General features: G+C 35.5%; 1 protein-coding gene across 2 annotated transcripts; it reads right to left on the bottom strand.

Annotated features, from left to right (window-relative positions):
* Positions 1 to 10,086: 10,086 nt before the first annotated feature.
* On the bottom strand, positions 10,087 to 23,679 carry LOC146002012 (general odorant-binding protein 19d-like). Of its 2 annotated transcripts, none has more exons than XM_083139719.1 (7): positions 23,457 to 23,679; positions 21,941 to 22,031; positions 15,248 to 15,312; positions 14,538 to 14,573; positions 13,462 to 13,585; positions 11,570 to 11,634; positions 10,087 to 10,843 (listed from the first exon to the last, which is right to left on the bottom strand). In XM_083139719.1, the coding sequence occupies exons 1-7, from the start codon at positions 23,520 to 23,522 to the stop codon at positions 10,814 to 10,816; spliced, it is 477 nt and encodes a 158-aa protein (XP_082995845.1). In that variant the 5' UTR covers positions 23,523 to 23,679; the 3' UTR covers positions 10,087 to 10,813. The 2 variants fall into 2 exon arrangements, with proteins under 2 accessions (XP_082995845.1, XP_082995846.1); XM_083139720.1 differs by having other exon boundaries at positions 23,463 to 23,678.
* Between the last annotated feature and the right edge of the window lie 1,880 nt (positions 23,680 to 25,559).

Genomic DNA, 25,559 nt, shown 5'->3' with positions numbered 1-25,559 from the left:
CATGAAGATCACAGTGATGAGATTCTGATGCTTGATGTCAGAGTCAAAAAATTAAGAAGTGATTTACAAGCTTTACAAACCACAATCAATGCCAGTCTTCAACTAGAAATTACAAATTTACAATCACAATGCATGGACGCTCTTCTTAAAATTGACTCAGAACTCAAATTGCTGCTTCAAAAATATACTGACTTGGCTACATTGGATAACTTCCAAAATTTAGAGGAGGCTGTAGCAGCTCTTCAAGCCAAATTTAAGACCCAGGCCACCAACTCTGAGCAATTGAAACAACAATTGGAAGAGCAGATAAATAATGTCCAGACACAGCTCCAAACAATTGTCAAAAGCATAAAATCACAAGAAGATTTTGATCTAGTGATTTCTACTCTAAAAGAACAGATTCAATCACTGGAGATTCCTAATCTGGGCCCTCTAAACAATGCCATAGCCGAGGTTAAAGAAAAAATTGAGACACTTGAAAATTTTATGAACAACTTGCCATCTTCTGATGCTTTGAGTGCAATAACTCGGAGTGTTGCCAACATTAAGCTGCAACTTGAAACATATTAAGATTTTGGAAAAATTCAAAGTACCATAACCCATCTTGAGGGTACAATAGCAGAAGTGCAAAGTGATTTGACGAATGTACAAGAATCTCTAGAATCCCGCTTGCCTGGTATTGTAGACACCCTTGTCAGTGTCCAGCAACAGATCACAAAACTTGAAATCCTCAACACTGAATCTGAGCTATCTCATTTTCATCACTTGATCGATGATATCCAAACAAAGCTTGAAATTTTACAACAATCAACGCCAACTCAGGCAGAAATAACCCTGCTTCAAGATGCTATGCGTGGTGTGGTTGATGCTTCTGAATTAAATGATGTGAAATTGGCACTTGAATCTTTGCAGAATACTGTATCAAATCTGCCTACATCACAGGAACTTAAAAATATAAACAGAGTAGTGAATCGCATATTGAAATCAGAAGATATCAAGAATATCCAGACAGAGATCAAACAACTTACTCAGACAGTGGCCACTCTACCAACTAATCAACATATTAATGAACTGCATGCCCTGTTTGAGGATATCAGAAGACAAGTCCATGATCTTACTGCTCAAAATTCAAAATTGGCAGTTGTTGAAAATTTACAGCAAATTTTAGCTAATATCAAGCAACAGCTAGGAAACATGGAATCCAACCAAGCAAATGCATTGTCTGTTTTTGCCACCCAGCTTCAAGAAATTGTGCAACAATACATGAAACTTGTTGTGGACATAAAGATCAAGCCAGGCCATGATGATGTTGTTAGGACTATCAATGAGCATCTTGAATCTGTAACAAGTAGATTGCTTACAGCAGAGAAATAAATAACTGGCCTAATCGAGAATCCTAAACATACAGTAATTCTTGAATTGTACAGTATCCCCAACAAAGAATATGATTCACCATTTACACCAGGCGGCAAAATATATATGCTGTCCCCTGCACAATTTTATTACCAGTTTTTTGTTGGGGGCACACTTAGACCAATCAAGATCAAATATTGGCTTCAACCACAGGCACACCACTACCCTACCTTATCAATAACAAATGCTGATAACAAAGCAAAAATCACCAGTGTAGAGTTAGAGGATTTTACAGACCCCAATACATTAGAAACATCTTGTGCTGAAGATGATGGCTCTCTGGAATTTAATATACAAGTAGGAGACAAACTGTATTTAGAAAATCCTGTAGTATCAGCTGCTGAACACCCTATAGTTGCAATATTCTTGTTTACATACTATGTCTAGACAAATTATTGTTGATGAATTACACAGACAAGCCAGACATAATTATAAGACTTGTGCGACTTGGTTGAGATGGCAAGTGGACAGCTGAAAAACTTAGACAAGATCAACAAGGGCTACAAGTATCTACTCACTGTCATAGATACATTTTCAAAATTTGCCTGGGCTGTGCCACTCAAATCCAAGACTGGAAAATGTGTTACAGAAGCCTTCAGGACAATCATCAATCAGAGTGGAAGATCACCGCGCTATTTGCAAACAGATAATGGCAAAGAATTCTATAATTCTGTGTTCCAACAATTTATTAAAAGCCAGTCAATACAACATTATTCGAGTTACAGTGATCTCAAGGCCTCTATTGTAGAGAGATTCAACAAAACCCTAAAAAATCATATGCATAAACAATTTACACTTCAAGGTAATTATAAATGGCTTAATATTCTTCCAGAACTTCTACATAAATATAACAACTCGGTCCATTCCACAATCAACATGAAGCCCTCTGAGGTAACTTCATCTGATGAGCAAAAATTGGTCAGTACTGTTTATTATCCTAGATACCAGCCAACAACAAGAAAAGCCAAATTCAAGGTAGGTGATCAAGTAAGAATCAGCAAATATAAGCACATATTCAAAAGAGGCTTTACCAGAAACTGGAGCACTGAATTATTTACAGTGGTTCAAGTTAAACCTGGGACCCGATACACATATATAATAAAAGACCACCAACGAGAAATTCTCAAAGGCAGGTTTTATGAAGAAGAACTCAGCAAAACTAAGCAGCCTGACACATATCTGATAGAGAAAATCATCCGCAGAAAAGGCAACAAGATACTTGTCAAATGAATGGCTAGGACTCCCAGAACACAGCTGGATCGAGGCAGACAAAGTGATACTATGAACACCTGGGATGTTATAAAAAGACTGCAAGAGCCTGAACAGCAGATTAAGAGAAATGGAAAGCTGCTGCCTGATAATATTAGATGTCTTATTGTTGGCCCATCGGCTTGTGGTAAAACTACACTAATGATTAATAATTTTTTATTGGCACTCAACTGGTTAGACTGGAAAAACAGGCACTTGTATGTTTTCTCTAAGAGCTTAGAACAATTAAAATATCAGCAGCTGATGAAGCTATATGATGGACTGGATATAGCCACTTTTGAACCAGATGTTAAGCCACTACATGAATGTCTTGATAACTCTGTTGTTGTGTTTGATGACATTATACTGGATAATCAAAACAAGGTTAGAAATTTCTTTACACAGGGCCGACACAAAAACATAGATTGCTTCTGCCTGGCACAGACTTTTTCTAAAATTCCGAAGAAGCTGATCCGAGACAATAGCAATTTTATATGTGTGTTTCATCAAGATCATACCAACCTCAAACACATACATTATGAATATGTAGGTGGGGACTTGAGCTACAATGATTTTTCCAAGTTTTGCAGTAGGTGCTGGAATCAAAACAGTTATGGGTTTGTCACAATTGATATGACAAGAAAACCCAATAGTGGCAAATACAGAAATAAAATCAACAATTTTCTAGACATTGAAACATATATAAATAACCATGAAAAGGCCAATCATTGATGATCTTAAATTAAGAGATTATCTTGTAAAAAGATTTAAGGGATGGAAATCAGAGAACCGAGGAATCTATGAGCAACACAAGCAAACAGAACAGCCTATTATTGATGCTATTAGTGAATTAGGTGAAAATATCAAAACTGTTACAGAGCAAAATCAAAATTTGATCACAGAGCTTGTACCTGTAGCTGCAAGGAACATATTAGATTATCCAATCACCCCACTTTCTAGTATTCATACACCTAGTCCTGTTGCTCCTCGAAGAATTGAAGCTACTCAGGATCCTATTGAATTGGGTCTTCTTGCTCAAAAATATTTAAGCACACCTAAAGACAACAAAGATGAGGTCTTTGGCTTATATGCTGACACAGAGCGTGATGGTAGCATCATACATAGAATTGGCAATTTCAGAGTAACATTTATGGGAGATGATCTGATTGTATATTCAGAATCTCATCTTGGAGAAAGAGGTGGTTTTGTTAAGTACCCTGGAACACCTGGATTGTGGGAACTGATGACTAGGAAGAGACCTGGCAGCTATACAGATCAAGATTATGAGCATTACAAAGAAATATTAATAAAATCAGATGCTCTATACCAGAACAATGATCCCACACAAAAAAGAGTCAAGTCTAGCAGTGGAGTAAAATACAACAACTTAATCAAACCCATATGGTCACAGATCAAGACAGGTAGTGGAATCAAACAATACAACACCCTGCCTAAAGAATTTGTGTGGGTTGATGATGTCAGGAAACTTGTAGATAGGTTGCTGGTCATAGCTGGGGAAGAAAATGCTGGCAACCACAATTTTTACAATGAAAAGGTTGGAATTATGGACATGATAAGCACCAAATTGTCTAATTTTATAGTGAATGACACTAAGGGGATTGGATATCTTATAAAAATTATTAATACTCTACCACCTAAATTTTGGAATATCTCTGAGGGTCGGGGGTTGGTTAATGACATCATAAACAAGCTGCCATTTGAACTACACATTCCAGGCTATCAGTATTGTGGTCCAGGCACAAAATTGGACCATAGATTAAACAGAGATGATCCTGGTGTTAATCCCCTAGATGCTGCTTGTAGAGACCATGACATAGTATACAACATACATTCTGATCTTGACAAGAGACAAGTTGCAGACAAGAAATTAGAAGAGGCTGCATTTGGTAGATTTGTAAGCAAAGATGCTTCTTTAAGTGAAAGAATAGCAGCATTGGGGACCACCATAGCTATGAACACCAAACAAAAACTGGGGTGGGGGTTGTGAATATATATATAATAAACCTAGCATGAAGGCCAAGGGTGTTATGTATCAGATACCTTATGCAGGTCTTAAATCTCTTAAAACTATTGATAGCCTTTTAACCAAAAAGCAGCGCAAGAAAAAAAGCTCTTGTCTTGCCAAGGGCCATGGTATGAAATTGTTACTTAGCACCCCCCAATTAAAAAAATTACAGCAATCCAGGAAAAAATCACATGTGGGTGGCTTCATATTTACTATCCCGGCCATCTTAGCAGCACTTGGTGCTGTTGGGAGCTTGGCTGGGGGATCAGCTGCTATAGCAAAATCAGTAATAGATGCCAAGAAGAATAAGGCAGAATTAGATGAAATGAAGCGCCATAATCTAGCTATGGAAAAACAAGGCAAAGGTGTTAAGAGAGCCATGAATAAGTTTAAGAAACAAGAGCCGCTTACAAACCAAGATATTGAAGCTTTAATCAAGCCACTGGGCATCAAAAATTTTAGAGGTGTGTACATGTCTGATTCTTTGCCAGAACAACCACTCAACAAAGAGTGTGGCATATTTAATTTGGATAAGTACAAAAATCAGGGTACTCACTGGATCTGTTACTTAAATATTTAAAAGATGAGGCATTTGTGTTTGATTCATTTGGAGGTATTCCACCTGAAAATTTAGTAAAATATCTAAAATCAACTAATTTTTATTACAATAATGCCCGTGTTCAAAATTTCAAAGATGTTAATTGTGGACATCTGTGTTTATCTGTTCTTAGATATCTGTCTCAAATAAATAAACCATCAATTGAAAATTTTCAAAAAGCCCTGTGGTATCTGAAACATCATGGGGGTATTCCATCTCACCAGCCAAAATTCAATATTGAAACTTAGATTACATGATGATATAGTGTATCCCAAAACAATAGCTCTCAGAGCATTTTATGGCATGTACTTGATCCCTAATATTACACACCACAACAACACAATTGCAGTTGGTGATCAAAAAATTGTTATCACTCCAGGGCAATATAATCTATCTACTTTAAATGCTCAGTTACCCGGAGGTATAGTTTTAACTCAAAATTCTGTCACTCACCGAGTAGAAATTGTGTCTGCTACAGACACAGTAGATCTGGGTACTATAGGAGAGCTGTTAGGCTTTGAGAACAACACAAAACTTGAACCAGCCATTAAACACACTGCTATTAATATACCTAAATTCTTAGCCATAGAGACTCTGAATATTCACTGTAATGTGGCCGAGGGTATGATCACCAAATCAAATGGCATAGGCACTCAAAAACAAACTGGCATCATTGCAACATTCAAACCTAACTCTGAATTTATGGAGCCAATCATCTATACTCCATCACCAACATTATATTTTCCTGTGTGTCATAATAGAATAGATTACATTGAGTTGATGGTCACTAATGAAAAAGAAGAATTAGTTGATATTGCTGGAGCCACTACAACTGCTATCATAGAAATTAATATTTAAATAAAAATACATACAAAAAAATGGAAAATATTGAGAGTTATGAGCTACAATCATTCCCCCCAAACAGGAGGACTTTTGCAAATTTAAATCAACCCAACACAGAGATTGAGGTTGATCTTGATGTAGGAGATGGCTTTATACACCCCCACAGAGCAGATCTATACATCAAATTTGATGTTGTAAAGCTCGATGGTACAGATTATCCGGCAAATTCAAATATAATATTGGAAGATAATATTGTGCTGCATCTGTTCTCTGAAATTGAGATCAGAAAACATGGTGTTGTTATAAACAGAGTAGATTACCCTGGCATTACCTCTACAGCTTTGGCCACACTAAAATTATCCAAAACCGAGGCTTCTTACTACAAAATAGGTGGATTTGAGGCTGGTGATAAAATATTATCCAAAAGCCACACTGTATTGTTTCCTATGCGCCTGTTGCCAGGATTCTTTTCAGATTACAAAGATATTATGTGGAAGGGTGGTTTAAGAATCACATTTAGAAGAGCTGCCAATGATAATAATGCTTTGATGAGGTACAGTACATTAAACTCTACAGGGGAAGCTCTGCCTAATACCCTACCTGATGAGGACAAATGCATTATTCAGACTATGGAGCTAAGAATTCCAGTAGTTGAATATGAAGCCAGTTATGCTCTTAAATACAAAGCAGATATCCTAAAAAATCCACAGGTGCCTTTACAATTTTATACATATCAATGTGTACAGAAGCCTGCCACTGGTACCTATTATGAGTTTGATGCTACAAATTCATTCTCCAGTATACAATATGACATGCCAGATTTTGTGGTGGTACTGTTTCAGACTGGAAGACACAATAATCAGGAAAAAAAGTCAAGTAAATTTGATAGCTGCAACATCAAGAACATATATCTTAAAAATGGCAGAAATGAGGTATTTCCTAGAGAAAATTATAATTTAGACATGTCCAAGGATGATTTCCTCAAATTTATGAAGCATTTACAGCATACAAAAGGGTCACTACTGGCAATACTGACATGTATTACACACCAGATGAATTCAAAGCACAGAGACCCATGTTTGTCATCAACACTTAAAAAAGGAAACAAGTTGTGGTTAATGACAGGACAAACATTAAAATTATCTGTGAATTCCACGATACACTCCCTGATGACACCATATGTAGTGTTATTCTTATAGGTGAAAAATCATATGTTTATGATGTAAGAAATGAGAGAGTCACAGAGCAATTCTAGAAAGCCTCTGCATATTACATTGTCTTAGTACTAGATATGCAAGTTGGGCCTGGTGTCCAATTAAAATATTGAGCATATTCCAGGTAACATATTAATTCTCTGAACTTAAACCGGAAGTGGACCGGAAGTAAATATGTGTGGGTGTGGGTGGGTGTGGGTGGGTGTGGGTGGCTCTTATGAGCATTTTTGGCTTAGTTTTAGGTGTAGTCAAAACAATATCAAGAGGGGCTTATTTTTAACAAGCTTATGGACAACAATCTCACAGATGTAGCTTTTGTAAGTGTAGGCAAATCAATCTGAGGGGGCTCATCATTTCACGGGAAATTCCAGAGGGCATTTTCACAAAAATCTTGGATTAGACAGAGTACCACACTTGAGCAATAAGCTCATATGCACATCTTGAGCTAGTTTTAAGTGTAAGCAAATCTGCCTGAGCGGGGCTCATCATTTCTCGTCCCAGTAGTATATACTTTTATACTACTGATTAGGATGCCAGGACGGATTAATCACTCTTTGCTGTTACATTTTTGACTCACTGAAAAGAAACAGAATTGTATTGGCTGCATTCTTAGATGTGAGCTCAGCATATGATAATGTAGATATTAATATCCTAATACAAACAATACAACAGCTAAAAATACCTCACAACTATGTTTTGATATTATGGAAGTTATTTAGTAAAAGATCTGTATATTTCCACTTTTTCAACGAAAGTAGAGGACTGTACTTAGCCTGCAAAGGATTACCTCAGGGAAGCCCTTTAAGTCCTCTGTTATTTAACATATATATGATCGGAATGAAAAGGAAATTAATTCCAACTGTCAACTATCTTCAATATGCAGATGATATCTGTATATACATGTCCACGACACAAATTCATACCAATTTTCCTGTTCTCGAGGACCAAACACTGGAAGTTCAAAAGTGGCTTGAATTTATTTTTAAAAAAACTCTCAATTTCAATGGAAAACTCTAATATTACAATTTTCAGTAAAATGGGAACACCTCCAATAGTTCACTCAATGTCTCCAAAAACAATAATTACCACTAAATCTAGAGTAAAACATTTTGGTGTCATCTTGGATGAAAATCTAACCTGGAAGGATCAAATTAAAGTCATACAAGTCAAATCAGAAAAAGTGTTTAATTTGTTCAAAGCAACAGCAAATACTCAGTGGGGATGTCATCCTCGAGTGACGCTTTTATTTTACAAGAATTATTTTTGGCCTATGATAGATTATTCTTTATTGCCAATGTGTAACTTGACAAAAAGAAAATGAAAAATTGAATTCCGTTGATGTTATTCAAAGGAAATTTTTGAGAAGATTTTTAGGTGTTATGAACAGCACTCCAAACGTAGTAGTATACAAGAAAGAAAGTGAATGTTCCATTTCATGTAGACATAGAATTTTAGCAGCAAATATGCTCTTCAAAGCAAAAAAACATATTCTGAACATCCTTTTAACAATGTACTAACAAATATGATACACTTATATGAAAAGGGTAAAATAACAAACAGAAAAAATGATGTGTCGATACAATTGTACAATTCGTTTTCTCAAGAATACGAGGATGTTCTACAGATGCTTTGACGGCCTGCTTTTTCATTAGATTATCCCGAAGAGTCTCTGGATAATATTCATTTCCCTCGTTATTCGCACATATGGGAATATTTTAATCAATGGCAAAGTTTTTTATTTCATATACACAGATGGATCTAAAAGTGAGTCAGGAGTTGGATGTGCAGTGTATGATCGACAACAAAAAACAGACCTATTATTTCGGCTTCCACAAGACTGTTCAATATTTACGGCAGAATCTTATGCAATTTACCAAGTTTTAATATATGTTCAGAAAATAAATTTCAGAAAGTTCCTAAAACTGACCGACTCGCAAAGCGTATTGCAGGCGCTTAAAGAGCCCTTACAAATTATCACCTTATATTATAAATTGTATTCAATTAGTCCAAACAATACAAAAAACAAAAAAAAATTGCGTTTGCTTGGGTTAAAGCACATAGTAATATTACAGGCAATTCCCATACTGATGAGTGTGCAAAGAAAGCAACGTGCATTCCAAATATTACGGGTATATCATTATACTATACTGATCTTCTTCCTAGAGTAAAGAAGAAAATTTTGAATGAATGGTTTGATTGATGTCGAAATGAACTTGTAACAGTTGGAGAATCATACAGACCATTTGCTGAATTCAAACTACACAAACCATGGTTTCATCATGTCAGTGGTACAAGAAATGTAATTGTTATAACTAATAGACTGAGATCGGGTCATTTGTGTACTACGCAACATTTATCCAGAATTGGAATAACGAATAATAAGATTTGTGAATGTGGCTGGGAAAGTGCAGACGTGCAACATATAATAGTGGAATGCCCAAAATATAATAGGGAGAGAAATATCTTGTATAAAACTTTATATAATCTAAAGGTTCAATTTCCAATAATCTATCAAGTTTGGTTGTTAATTCAGATGTGCGGATGGATTATAGTTTGTTAACATTTTTAAGGAAGTTGTAAAACAATTGTAAAACGCAAGATGTTCTCTTTTTTAAATCTAATATCTGTAAAATAGGGGGAAAAGACTGATAATTTTAATGTAAAACAATTATGTATATTTTATATGTATATTGTAATGGACAAAAATGGCATAAAAGATGTTAGGTCCAAAATAAAGGAATGAATGAATGAACAATCTCGATTTATTGTTACAAGGTTGACAAAATGTAAATAATTACATTTATCCCACAAAAAATAAAGAAATGAAAATATAACTTTAGTTTTCAATAGTTTGACAGGAATTTTGATATGTCCTCTTTCAGAATTTAATTCAGATGCATTCAAATATAACAATCTAAGAAGCTTTTAATATTATGTTCTAACAATATAACTGGTTAGTCCTTAATAGTTCAATCAAGTGCTACTGATTATTTCTTGTAAATTAAATCAAATTTCATTCTGCTTACAACGCTTGAGGGAAATGTTGAAACGTTACGTAAATTACACAAGTTTAGTCGCTACCAGTACAGTTCATTATGAGAGCTACACGGAAAATCTACAAAGATTTACTTTCTGATATATTAACAAAATGAAACATGTATTAACAAATATGGAACTGATGAGTATACGGAAAACTTGGAACCTTACATTCGCAAACTGAAAGGTCTGTCCTAAGTTAAATGGTAAAGACGACTGGTTAGCAAATATAAGCAAGAAAAATATTACTTCAATACATAACATAATTTGAACATTAATGATAATGCATTGTATATTTTTATCTTGATATACTTCTCCTATGTAACAAAAAGATCATTCAATTATTATTATTATTTCGATTCAATTCTATTTACAGCAGCACTTGAGGATTCCTTGTTGAAAATCTTGATTACATTCAAGTATGAATATTGTTCTTCAAAACAAGGAATTCATAGCATTTATATCCTGAAAATATATAAAGTTTACATGGATTAATTCTCTATTAGATTTCAAATTCAACATATTATTATAATGCTTTCTTAACCAAAATATAGCCTTGTGTTATTCAATAACTTCTTAAACACAGTTTTCTTTTCATTTTGAATTACGATTGTCCTAATAAATTTATTAGAACAATCATAATTCAAAATTAAAATAAATAGTTTTTAAGAAATTATTTAATAACATAATATAATTGTGTAGTTATAACAATTTATATATTATTTTTCAAAAATCAAATTTGCAGTAATATGCTTCACGAAATATTTCTCGTAAAATGACATAAAAAAATTAAATTAACAAAATTTTCAAAATGTTGAATTGATTTAAAATTATGTATATATTCATATTTAAAAATATACTGCACACACGTCTTCACTTTATTGGTAATCGATATTATTGTACTTTTAAGTAAGGATAATTTGTCACTTTCTAGTGGCTTAATTTTTGTAATTTAATTACAGTACTGTGGAATTGCTTCTACATATTTAATTTTAATAGACATGACAAATATAAAATCATGAGTTGAAATATCACGTACTATTTTGATTGACAAAATGTGTTAAGCTATTGAAAACAATTAAATTCATGTTCCATAATTTGAAGACCATATTACATGTGTAATCTGAGCGTGAAAACAATCTAAGTGTGAATGTAGGGCACTGTTAATCTAGCGATGTGCACAAGACTCACCGGTGGTGCTGACCTCACCATGCACTTAGTGTATGTCGAGAATTCTTCGCAGGGGTCCGAGTTCGCTACGAAAAGAAATTGCAATTATTTCTGTAACATCCCAGTGTGTATATATATTCATCAATAAAGTTATATATATATATATATATATATATATATATTAGGGCTGAGCCGATACCACTTTGAACCGATACCTATACTTGAAAATTACATGCACTAATTTACGAATATTTCTACTTTAAAATATCAAAATTACAGGTTATGATATTACAAAATTCAGTTTTTCATTACACAAAACTTGTGCAAATTAAAGAGAAACTTAATATTGCATAATTTCCTGGATAATGAGACTCGGCGAAAGTGTCCGTGAGTCCGTGAAAGATCAAAATGGCGGAAAATTTGACCGATATCGGTAAATACATTCCAACCAATACTTTCCGATACCAATTCACTTGTATCGGTATCGGCTCAGCCCTCTACACACACACACATCTCGCAATATTTTTCATGGTGCATGTTAGTTACGCATTACTTTCGACATGTGTATGGTCCGTAAGACGCGGCACCATGCCATTATGCCGTAGATGTTAGCACGTTTCTGAATGCTCACTTTCCTCGGAGATTGATGCCTTAAGAGAAGCGGTAGCTACTGATTATGGCTAACTTGCATCTAGACGTAGCGGTAGCCAACGGCGATTACGACGGTCCGGAATCCCGAGCTTCGCTTGAGATCTAAATAATGAGCAGGAGGTATCCGCCAGGTAGCTGGTATATTCCTGAGGTCCCGAATCCTGGAGGATACCTCTTTTAAGCTCCTGACATTTGCTTCCTAGCCGCCTACTCAGCTTTTCCGGATTCGCTAGTCGATGGCGGGTTTGAGTCCGCTAGTGTAGAAAAATGCTGTGTCTCCTGACGTCATATGCTTCCGCTATTGCTGGAATGTTAGCTTGTGAAGTGCCTTGTCGCTTGGCCGAATACCGACGACTGGATTAAGTTTTTGCGTCTTACAAAGTCTCCCTTGACTCTTCCCACATTACCTGTCCTCTGCCAAGATTGAACACAAATTATAAGAATTGATGGGTGTATTTTAATGGTTCCATATCAATATTTTTTCCAATTTACAAATACATCTAACATTATTTAAATATCATTTGGTCAAATCTGATATTGATCATCTCGTTTTCTACCTTACAAACTATTAATTAGTAAGGTCACAAATTAGCCATATTTGCTACAGAGAATTATATTAATTTATTCTATCTATATATATAGAAATGGATGCAAGTGTGTGTGTGTTTGTTGCGGCATAACTCTCGAACGCCTGGAGCAATTTCAACCAAATTTTGTACACGTATCACTTGCAATCTGAAAAGAAATACTGTGGGGGTAAGACACCCCTGGCACCGCTAGGGGTGGAGGTGGGAAGGGGACATAAAAAAGCATTCTGTTGCGTGGAATTTTCCGTGTCATATCCTGCAAGTTATGCTTCCTGCTACACAGCCCGGCGAAGTTGGTTGCCTACACAGAAGATGCGATATTGCTATCCTGGAGAAATTTCAACCAAACTTGGTGCACATATCGCTTACAATCTGGAAAGAAATACTGTTGGCGTAAAACACCCCTGACACCCCTAGGGGTCGGAGTGGGAAAGGAGTGACATGTAAAAATAATCGATAACGACCGATATGAGTGTCGAATCCATAGTTTTCTGGGTCGCTAAGATGAATAGTGACACTCCCAATGCCGTTCAACTCCAAGTTAATTCTACACTATAGTTAGAATTAATTATTTCCCTGTCTAATAGAAGACTGGGATAAATACATGCCCGGGCAACGCCGGGCAAACAGCTAGTACAGTATATTTGAAATGTTTGGCAAATTATATGCACATACTTGACTCCAGAATGCAGGTTTCAATCAAGTTTTCAAGTTTGCCGACTGCCTCATCGTCATTTGCCATGTGAGTTTTGAAAGAATCCACCAGACTTGTTTTGTTTATATGACCTGAGGAGTCCATCTAAGAAAAATACACAAGAATGAAAGCAAAGAAATGTAAATAATTTTTATTAAGTATTATACGTATTTTTCACTTATGTTATTGGTTTTTGTGGCATAATTCATTTTCATCACAATTTTTAAACTGTTTCAAACATTAGTTGACAAGGACGATATGTCTGCTGTTAGGCTGAACAAACTAGTTTTATTATCATTATTATTTCCTCTTTCCCGTTCTTTCCTTCCTTCTCTTCTGTTTTCCTCTTCCTTTTCATATTGTTTTTATCAATTATGTACTGTGAGCATTTCTCCTTCCCTTTCAATCTAGCCAACAGAAGACTTATCATCCTTGTCAATTCACCTGATGAAGTCAGTTGAAACAGTTGAAAATACCCATCACGTATCATAGTATTTCCTGCAAGAAACAAACATAGATTTGATTAAGACCAAACTAATCAGCCTTAGGTTTGTATAACAAATTATCAAAAAAAAACTTGAAATTCTATGTCGGAACAAGTTAGTTCAAACAGAATGCAGTAATAGAATGGAAATTTCGGATTATTTTAAATACTAAATTTCTTAATTTCAATACCAGAAAAAAAATATGTTGGAACTTAGTAGGTCGTATTAGAGGTTCCATGCGAAGTACATTAGACAGTATCATTTTCGAAACATTTCTATTTTTATTTTATTTTTTAAGTTAATGGTAGGCCAGGCGATATTAGTGGCGGTTCTAAATCAACCATTTGTTGTAGCGTTCACAATAAAGAATGCCAGTTGTATGAAATGTGGTAAAATATTGCACACGTATTGAGAAAGATGGCATATATCACATACGAAATGTCCACTCACGTCATCGTCTGAAGTGTTTCATTTGTATGCGGAATGATGGTGTAACAATAGTAAGAATTTGTTTATAATATTTGAAAAGATTTAAGAAAATTAAATAAAATAAAATAAAAATATTTGCTCACCCAATCAAGTTTCTTGAATAAACAGGCACCGTAGCACTAGAAAAACAAAGTTCGACAAATTTCATTACGGAATTTATTCTTCTAATTCTATGTTATATCTTTTGTCTAGTTTAATTATGCATACTTTAATGTTATCCTTTATTCACGTAATTCATTCTTCCAAAAACGTTTACGGTGACAATAGCAATTCTCTTGTAAAAAAAATCGTAAAATAGAAATTATTGTTGGTCGCTTGGCGGACTGGTTAGCACATCGCGCTACGACGCCAGGGGTCCCAGGTTCGAATTCCAGCCTGGGCATGGATGTTTGCGAGTGTCCATTCATCCATTTCATCATATCATCACTCATCCCCATCTTCGCAATTAGCCAAAAGTGGCACAAAAGAGAAGTAAAATAAAACAAATCAATAAAAATAATTGCAGTAATTAAAACTATATGCACTGTTTTTATAATTACGTTCACAGTAAATTCAACACTACATTCAACATCATCCTCCACCGTTTCCTGCCTCTGGCTGGGTCGGCATAGAGGTCAAGTCTCTTCCGTTTCTTCTGCTCTTCCACCATTCCTCTCTTTCCACAGTGTTTCAATCTTGTCCTCTTCTCCTAACACTCTCCTCTATCTGCTCTTTCCACCGACAACTTGGTGTCTACAACAGCACTACATTATTCGGCCAAATTACATATAATCTGTTTGAACTTAAATCACACCTTGGTTATCCTAAATTTTGGATCAGTTGCATTGGTGCTTATGTTCAACATCTCTAGAAGGTCTTCTGTAAGAGAAAGTGAATCAATATAATGCATGAATAAATGAATGAATGAAATGATGATTTGAGGTGCGTCAGCGTTTAAACTATTTGCACACATTACATTATACGGGGTCCAGCCTCTTACCATGACCAAATCAGCACATGTCTCTGAGGACTAAACTCTCATTAGATAAGTTAAAAGCTGAGACTGTGAAGGGGTACACAGTAAATATAAGGGTAAGATACAGGGCAATACACAGCCCTACGAAGATTATGCTGACTCTAGATCCAGACGCCGCAGCCTCTTTGGCGTTGAAGAAGCATTTACCGGTGTGTACTACTTGGAAGTGAGGTTGAGTGTTGGGTTATTTCTGGGAAGGTCACCCCTTACACCCCTAGATAGTGGATGAAGGAAGTGAAGAAAGTTAACACTCGTCAGCCACTACAAAAAACTTGATTTTTTGCAGCCGCGAGCCACAACTTCAGTTGTAGAGAAAATAACAGATCTATTCATGTCTCTCACTGAACTTGCAACTGTACCTATTACTAATTTAAAAATTAATTATTCCTTTAAGTGTAATTCCTTAGTTCTTTATTGGATTGATTTGGTGTTTTAAGTCCACTTTATGCACAGTAAAGCTAATCGGGACTTGGCCTACAGTTTAAAGTGGGATCCGAACCACTATGTGCCTCCACCGGAATCGAAACCGGGACCCCTTGATTACAAGGCGACGACGCTACCACTGGGCCATCGCGGAGGCCCTCCTTAGTTATGTAATACTATAAAATGCAAATTGTCAAACATGGTACTTGTAGGAAATCATGCTCTTGAACAGTATACACCCTGGTATAGGGTTGCCAGTTCTATAAATGAAAAAGTGGGATATTTGTCTGAGACAAAAATAATATTATTTTATATTATTACAGTAATTATGTCTATTGTTATCAAATATATCATCATGAATATTATTCTACTTTTTTGACCCTATGAGCAAAGCACTACCGTTATCTTGGATAACGGTGGTAGAATCAAATCACATCCTCCAAGCACCAAATCCCCCAACTCTAGGTTGGATTTTCACTCTGCAATAACCACCCCTCCCGTCCTTCTTCACGTCAACGAAAAACAGTCGCTTTTTGAGAGACACCATCGAGATGTAAGTCGTCATTGTAGCTTCAATTTCCAACGATGGATCAGTTCTGAAAACGTCGAAAAGTATAAAATAAAAGGACATAGATTGAATGGAAAATGCCTCTTATTCGAAAGGACATACAAAAAATCGGGACAAATAGGTGTCCCGAAAAAATGACCTGACAAGTGGCAACCCTACTCTCGTAACATGTATGGGAAAATACAAGGATCGATGGTTCCGTGGGAATTATTGATTCCATGCTTAGGTCATTTTGGGAGGATCGACTGGGAAACAAATCCAGGTGCTAGCAGGTGTTGTGTAAAAACTGCAAAATATTTTTTTCATTGTTAATTATTTGGCGAGTGAGGTTCAGCCACATTATACCAACTCACTATTTCTATGCATTCGTAAAATTCTACAACATATTAATAGGCTATATCAGAATTGAGTCAAATAATTACTGTCTAACAGAAAATTATAAAAGCTCGTTTAGTTTTAAAATAAATTTTCAATTTTGATCAATGAAACATTACAATCCACATTATATTTCGATGTATTGATTGAAGTAAAATTGTTAGGCGCTTGGGTACATATGGCTATATTCCACCCTCAAGGGGAATATAACGTTATCTAAAATCCTTTTTAGAAAGTTTAAAAGTGCAAGATTGTAAAGGGACCTGCACAGTTCAAGCCCAACACATTAAAAAGTCAGAATACATTAAAAACTTCCTCACAGACAGTGGAAGAGATCAACTCTTCTCAAAAAGCTAAAGACATTTCTTAAAACGATCTCGTCATCTCCCAAAAGGGATGATAGACTGTTGGGAAGATTAAAAGTCTGCCTGAGGAAAGCAAAATAAACACATCATTGCTCATATTCAAATTAAGGCACAATATGCTAATACATGTACAGAACTTTCTTCATTACATTTAGAGACCGGATTTTAATGGTAAGTCCTTTTTTTAATTTTTCGACACGGATCATGGAGAAAATTAAAGCAGTGTTGATACGGGCTTCCACCAACAAGATTACATGGCTTTGACTTCCCTTTTTCCCCTTTTTTATCCCACATCCCCTTTTTTCCCCTTTTTAAAACACTTTTTTCTGGTCTCTTTATTGACTAGTTTTTCAGTCTACATTCCTCCCACACCCTTCTTTTTAAAAAAAATCTCTTCCTTGGTCTCCTTATTGACAAGATATAAAATATTTGGTAAGATAGATTTTTCCCTGCAAAAAACATTCAACAATTGTCTATTTGGTGCAGCTACAGCGCCTTGAATAACGTAGTGTGGAAAACGGCACGGTTCTGCGCTCTCTGGCTGGTTCCACTCGAAATTGATCAGCTAGAGGCGCTGGTGTTGTACCCGGTGCACAGTGTGGTATTTTCGTGATCTAGCTGGACAAAATTATTTAGCCTTCAATATGTAAGTTATATATGCTGTAAAGTGTTGTAGATGAAATACAAAAGCACTGCTAAGGGTTGAGACATATATTTCAAGAAAATATCTCATACTAATAATAAAATATATGACGATGATTGGCGTTAATTACATCCACTGTTTCCTTGGCAAACACAAACTTGATGGGACGACAATATCTAGTAGAAGATGGGGAAGGGTTTTGTCATATGACGTGTTTAAGGTTTTGGCTATTCACTGAATACAATTGAATAGTCACCATTGATAGTCTAAACAAACTTTCGTAAGTGGAATTTTTATCAGAAAATTTTTGCTTATATCTATTTTGTTCGGCCCCATCGCAACTCCACTTCACAATTATAGTTCAGTACAGCTTCAAGTCTGTAATACAATTCAAGACATGTTCTTGCATTTTGCACAAACGAGTAATAGTGTAATCCAGAAGAGATTGCACTTTTATTTCTGCGAACGTTTCTGTTACACAACTGTCTTGCCGCTTGGACTATCTTATAACTAGGATAAATATTTTTCTTTAATTGGTTAGTTGTATGGCGTATTGCGTAATATTGATGTGTCGAGAGATTCGCATCAACCATTAATGCCAGGGCTTGGTCTTCCGACAGTCCACTTTGTTTTGGGCTTACCAAACACTTCCGCGCTGTTTTTATCTTTGTCCCTCTTCTAGGCGAAAATTAACAAAGCTCTTTTACAATAGCTGCTGAATTTCTTTTGCCTTCCTTCCTAAGCTGTAATTCGGCTGCTAATGATATCTCTTCCTGATTCGATGTTTCGAGGATGTGTTGAATTCGCCTATCTTCTGTTTTATCACCAGCACTCTCAAAGTATTTTTGTGGTCTTCCGATCCTTCTACTTGGTCCAGGTAGTGAAACACTTTCGACACTTTCAGTAATAATATCAGGAAGTGATATATATTGTTCTAACCGCAAAGAATTCGTTTTTAAAAAGCGTTCGCTATGTCTTCCGGACTTTAACCACTTTTGTTCTATTTTTTGGCTGACACTTCTGATTGTTACTTTTAAACGTTTTATAATATCTTTCGAAAAGGACGAGGCACCACATTCTTCCATTATATAATCTAACAAAGCATCCGTTCTTGATTCTTTGGCGTTGGTATACCATACGTCGAAAACATTCAACCGTAAAATTTGCGTAGTCATTATGTAATTTTTTAAAAAGTGTATGAGTGTCGCAAACATTCGCAAACAAATTAACATCATTTGTGTAGGTAACAAGTAACTCTTTCAGAAAACTAGGATAACAGATCTGTATAATGCGATATAATGTACTAAAACTCTAGTCCAAACTGACTTATACGTTTTCTCATGCAGAAATAAACGTGACTTTTTCTGATGGTGCTCATGCTTAAACTCAAACATATAATAATACACCAACAAATGTAACCTTACGTTGAAACACGAAAGAAAATAAGAACACCACACAATCACCACTAGCACACAGAAACAGACCGTATTCATCGAGCAATCTCGGACGAATGACGCGATCGCTTGCAGCACTTGGCGGTGGAACTCAGGTGGTCGGCTAGTGAGACCGTTTTTTCTATTGTTCAATGTGATTTCTTGGAATACAGAGCCTAGTTTCATGTAATATGGTTCAACTCCTTTGCAAATTAACAAGTATTTAACCCATGTAGCCAAATGCGAAAATTGACTTTTGTCCAGCTAGATTACGAAAATGCCACACTGTGCGGTGCTTGGTATTCGTCTGCTTATAATGGAAGTAAATGGAGTTTTCGCTGCAACGTCTGATTCTTTTACATGAAGCATTTCTATGAATGTGATAATTTCTATGATATTTGGTACAGTGGTCGCGAAGATTTTAACGAACATTCTAGACAGTCGACCACGTCCTATTATCGTCATACTTTCGTTAATAATACGGGAGAAAAAATACGCGTGGAATGTTTTTGGCAACTAAATTTTTGCGTATGAATTAGGTTCATTATTATTATCACCATCATCATCATCATCATTTCTTTTAAAAATATACACACTGAAGCATTTGTATTTTTGATATTTACTGTCTCTTTTCTTCCGCTTTAAACTAATCGTGGCGATGATGATAATGATGATTGCATGAAACGACAAGGGGAACCCCACAAAACTTTCTTAATGCCATCGACATGAGTATAAGGCAACTTTCAAACCAATGGGACAAGCGACACGGGATGTTCACACTGTCACACTAGTGACACACACTTCCAGACTGTAAAATAGCATTCATTGCAAATGAGGGCCCAAACAGCAAAAGATACGTTCATATGGCGTATTCGCGTGCTACTTGTTGCTTTGGTCGGAAAGCTCCTTAAAGGAAGGGTGCTCAGACCGAAGCGACGCGCTACAGGGGGAGTTCCCAACTAAGTGACAAGCGACATGGTGTCTTCAGTCTATTAGCAAGCGTTGCTTGCGAACAACAGATAGGCGACACGATAAACCGCACATTACAACAACAGATCTAGGCGACACGATAAGCCACACGTGTCGCTTTGTGGCTTCTGCGTCGCTCAAACTGGGCCATTTCCTCAATAGCTTGCAACATGTTGCCGTGGTTTGTTGTTCGCGCATATGCGATGCAATGGGTGTCTTGCTTTAGTGAGATTGCGCACCAAAGCGACAAGCGGCACGCGACACTTATCGCTTGAGGATTTCACCAACCGAACGCTGCCCTGTGCTTCCCGTCATGCCGCTACGATATGAAATGTTGCTCTTGATTGGCTCCTTTAAGCAACATGTGTCGCTTCGGTATGGAAGTTGCCTTGGACCGAATGACCCGTGTCGCTTTGGTGTGAAATCCTCGTATCATTTGTCGCTTGTCGTTTTGGTGTAAAATCTCCTTGAGGAAACGGTGCAGTCAGAGCTTGTGTCCCTACGGTTCGAAAGGCTGCATTGATTTCCGACTGCTCGCTTTCAAGTGACACTTGTGGTTTGTCGCCTCGGTATGAAATATCTCTCAGGATACTATTTATATTCTAATAACATAGAAAAATAAACTCTAATGCACAGTCCAATACCTGACGTCCGGAATCACATTGCGATGTTTCTTCTTGTGTTACGCACGCATGCTATTTATTTATTCATTTTATTTTACTTTTCTTTCCAAATTAATGCCATTTCGTGACTGCAAATGAATCCACAAATATAACTGTTTCCATCAATTCACGTACCGCCTTTCAAAATAAACAAATCTACATAATATATTCCAAAAACTAACAAAGCCGAATTACTTTCATAAGAATATTAGCACCGATTCTGATCGCACTGCCATCTATGTTCTCATCCGTCTGGGGAACCAGTTTCTTGGGTCGTTTTCCACACTACGTTATTCAAGGCGCTGTAGTGCAGCTTAGAGGAAAGAAAAAACAAGAGCCTTCTACCTTAACCTTCGCTCCATGAGTGTTAGGAGTACCTTGCAGCGATTTTTGAAACAATACGATCTGGGCTTACGCATCAACAAACGCATTGTAAGTGGCACGCCTGTTGGGTTGAAAGTCTACTTGTCTCCTAGATTTATACTTTATTGTGACGTTTCTTAGAATAGTTTTAACTTAACTGTGTGGCAGTGACAATAGTATTGAGTGTCAGTGAAATAGCAAAGCGAAGTACAAGTGCCAGCAAGCTATGGAATGTGGTTAAGCTGTTGCCAGGAAGATTTCATCGAAACGGATGGTAAGATTATTCGCTGTACTTTACCTTCAAAAAAAGAAAATGAAAATGGACTATAGTTTATTTTTCCACTCCACTAAAAATATTATTTTAAATAAAAGCACAATATAGCTATATAAAAATGGATACATTAATACGAAATGTAATGTATATCCCTTTTTTTATTTGAATGGTATATATTGCGCTTTCATTTAAAATAGTATTTTAGTGGAGTGCAAAAAAACTATAGTCCTTCCCCCAATTTTTTGGCAATAATTTTCAATTTTTGTCCTTTTTAGAGGATAAATTATCCCTTTAAAATCCGATCTCTAATGATGTTATCCTAAGATTTTACTTCAGCATTTATTTTATTTACATTTCGTTCACAAACTTCAACTAGTAAACAAAAATCATACCTACCATTTTGAATTGGAAATTCAATCTTACATGCCTCCGATAGATTCTTGATAGTTATCATCATCTCATCATACTCTGTATCGTCATCCTGATACTAAAATGTACAGTAGTGATATTTTAAACACAAATCTATCAAACCTGAAATGTATTATACAATTGAATTACATAATTCTTAGAATGCTAAAAGTCACTCTCTCATTTCTTAATGAATATGACGTGTATGTACATGATATTATAACATTACATAATTACACATACGCCTGTGATATCGTACCTTAACTTCGATATGGCAATCTTTATCCGAACTAGTTATTCTTACTGAACTTCGCCAAGTTCGGTAAGGGAGATCGACTTTCGATTTAGTCACCGAAGTTCCTGGGTTTGAGTATCGACCTGGGCATTTATTCATCAATTTCATGGCTCACGATTACGAATCAAAATCAAAATTCTCTATGGTTGTAAGCAAAGTGGATTGATTTAAATCAGGTTGATTCAAATTGCGATTTAAATCAGGTGATTTGTTTATTACTGATTTAAACACACTCTGTGATTTAAATCACATTAAATAAATAATTTATACAATAATGTACATAAGGATTTAGCAGATATCAGAATCACTTTTAGTGAAAGTGCATTAATCTCGTATTCATTTAATGGTGTTTATTAGGCTCTAAGAAAGGAAAACAAACAAAATACATGTTTTGATGGAAGTGAAGCTTATACGAAAGGAAATGTAGTATGTAAACTGCAAACGGACTTAAATATATCTTGATATAAAATTCAATAACTTTTATTGGCAAGAATAGCAAACATTTTGTATAGAATAATATACAAAATACTAATCACGTTAAACCGTAAATAGAGTCATTATCATTACATTGTAAATAAATATGGCAGCTGATATTTTGCAAACTATAATTTAAAAAATGCCAAAATTCAGCTACGAAGGCTATAAAAATATTTTAGTTACAATTATTTGTAGAGTACATCCAGAATGTTAACACACTCAACAAACATTACCACAGTAGGTTAAAATATACAGTATCAGAAACAGAAAAATGTATATTTACATATAATATTTTATTTGCTTTGATCAATTGATTTTTATTTCCTTTGTTTTTCTTCGCTTTTTGTGCCACTTTTGGCTAATTTGCTAAGAAGAGGATGAGTGATGATGTGATGAAATTGATGAATAGACACTCACAAACATCCATGCTCAGGCCAGGCTTGGAACCCGGGACCCCTGGATTTGCTTTGATCAAACTGTTCAAATATTTTACAGGGCTGTTTACTAGAAAAAGCGTTCCTATGAAAGAAACCCGCAAACAAAACTTATAGCTATGTGTATGTGTGTGCCAAAAACCATACAAGTAATTTTAAGGGTGTTTTTGTAAATAAAATGAAATAAAAAACAATTTAAAAATAAAAATCATCAATAATTATTTTTTGAATAAAAATCATGATTTATATCTACACTGGTTGTAAGCAAAGAAAAAATATGGAAAATATTCAATATTGCCTGTACTTGTCCAAACGTTAAGACGACAGAAATGAACAAAACCACAATTTTGCCTAAGGCTGGCATTGCAGGAGATCAGCAAACTTGATGGAGACACTTGAGCTTTGCTCTTGCACAACTAGTTGGAGTTGTTTTCCGTTTCGACATTTGTTTTTCCAAGACTGGAATTGTTTGTTTACTGTTACAAAATGTATTTCCTTCCCCTGCACTGCTTCAGGAACTGCTTATCACAAGTACGGAAGGCTTTTATGGCGACAAACCACGGCAGTTTTTACGGAATACTGACCTGCTTCCTCCCTCCATGTAGACTTAATCGAGCATTCTGATAAGAGTTGGCAAGTGCACCTAACTATGGGAAACTACACAGGAAGTATCCCGCAAGAAATGGCTTGTAAACAGTTTGATAAAATGGAAGTAGCAATTGTCACAAGAGTTCATGTTATATAATAGTTACATTCATTCTTAAAATATTGCCTAATAACAATAATTATTGTTAAGTATTTATAACATTAGTGCAGTCAATTCGGACGATTTTTTTTCGAAATAAAGAATTAATTAATTAATTTATTTATTTCTTGATTTAGCTGTAAGTGTCCCCACAAAGTCACACACGACACTTCCACATCGAATCAAAAAATTTGAATATATATAGTTTTTATACGTCTACATTAATATCATTAGAAATCTAAAAATTATATTACAATTGTTATGTCTGGTTCCGATATTAAAGAGGATAAAGAAATAGGGAGTGGTATTCCTTTATTTATTAGATTCTTGAATAAGATCTCTCTTTGATTGGTATAAAGTGGACATTGAAATATAACATGATGATCATCTTCCTGGTCTAACTTGCATTTGCACGTGAGTGAAATAACTGAACTAATTTTATGTAAATTGGGATTTAATCTGATGTGCCCTGATCTCAATATTAGTATTAAAATTAAAATTAGTATTAAATGTATAAAACAATGGAGTCCTACTGTTTAAATTTATTACATTTTTGTATGAATGACCCATATAGGTGGATTTTTGTTGAACCCATATCTCCCAATCTTTTTGAATTTTAATTTTAACTCTTGGTAACAAATTTGTACATGATAGTAATGTATTCGTTCTATGATCCATTATTCTTCCCTCTTTAGCATTTTTATTTGTCAGTTCATTATAATGGAACCCTGAATGTGCTGGTATATATTCAAAATGAATTATCCTTCCCTCTGTAGTTAACTTATAATATAATCTTATTATATAATGTACCAATGTTGATGATTTATGAAACTTTTTACATTAAAATTGCGCACTATAGAGAACACTTTTAGCATCTGTTAATTATAGGGTCTACCAATTTGAACGTCAGATCTTTAAAATTAGATAGAATGAAAACCATAAGTGATAATGACACACACACACATATATATATATATATATATTGAAGAGCAAACAATGGCATTGCTTTGAACAATATGTCGTTCAAATGTCCTCCTCTGCTTCGGTGGGTGGAATGGATTCTGAATGTCCAATTTTCAATGGTTCGTTCGATGTTCCGTTTCAGGTCACGAACTGTGCGTGGCTTAGTCTCACGGACCTTAGATTTGACATGACCCCATAGAAAATAATCCAGGGGGGTTAGGTCACATGATCTTGGTGGCCAGGTCACATCACCCTTTCTGGACAGAACTCGTCCTGGGAACTTTTCCTGCAATAATTTTATTGTTTGGCGAGCTGTGTGGCAAGTTGCACCGTCCTGTTGGAAAAACACATTGTTGATGTCAAGATTTGTCAGCTTAGGTCACATAAACTGCACTACCATATTCCTGTATCGCTCCCCATTGACAGTCACGTGATTTCCATGTTGGTCCTCAAAAAAATAAGGCCCGATCACGACATTGTCCAAAAAACCACACCACACAGCCACTTTCTTAGGATGAAGGTACGTCCAGAATCACTTGCGGATTTTGATCTTCCCAAATCCTACAGTTTTGTCTGTTAACGGAGCCATGAAGAAAAAAATGTGCTTCATCGGAAAATGCACGAAATGTCTGTCGAACTGAACACGAATTTTGATAATAAATTCAAATAATTTCTATGCTTTGTCGCATTGTG

Source organism: Lepisma saccharinum, chromosome 18 (assembly GCF_977018435.1).
Source record: "Lepisma saccharinum chromosome 18, izLepSacc3.1, whole genome shotgun sequence".
NCBI classification, from domain to species: domain Eukaryota; kingdom Metazoa; phylum Arthropoda; class Insecta; order Zygentoma; family Lepismatidae; genus Lepisma; species Lepisma saccharinum.
Note: the sequence above shows the minus strand (reverse complement) of the source record. Positions and strands in the feature narration are given on the sequence as shown.

Excerpts from the sequence above, each read along its gene's own strand:
- LOC146002012 (XM_083139719.1), bottom strand. The coding sequence starts at position 23,522 with ATGCCAGCCTTAGGCAAAATTGTGGTTTTGTTCATTTCTGTCGTCTTA. Across the intron at positions 22,032-23,456 it reads TAACGTTTGGACAAGTACAG|TATCAGGATGACGATACAGA; the intron begins GCAATATTGAAT and ends TGTACATTTTAG. Across the intron at positions 13,586-14,537 it reads TATTCAAGAAACTTGATTGG|ATGGACTCCTCAGGTCATAT; the intron begins GTGAGCAAATAT and ends TATTTTTCTTAG.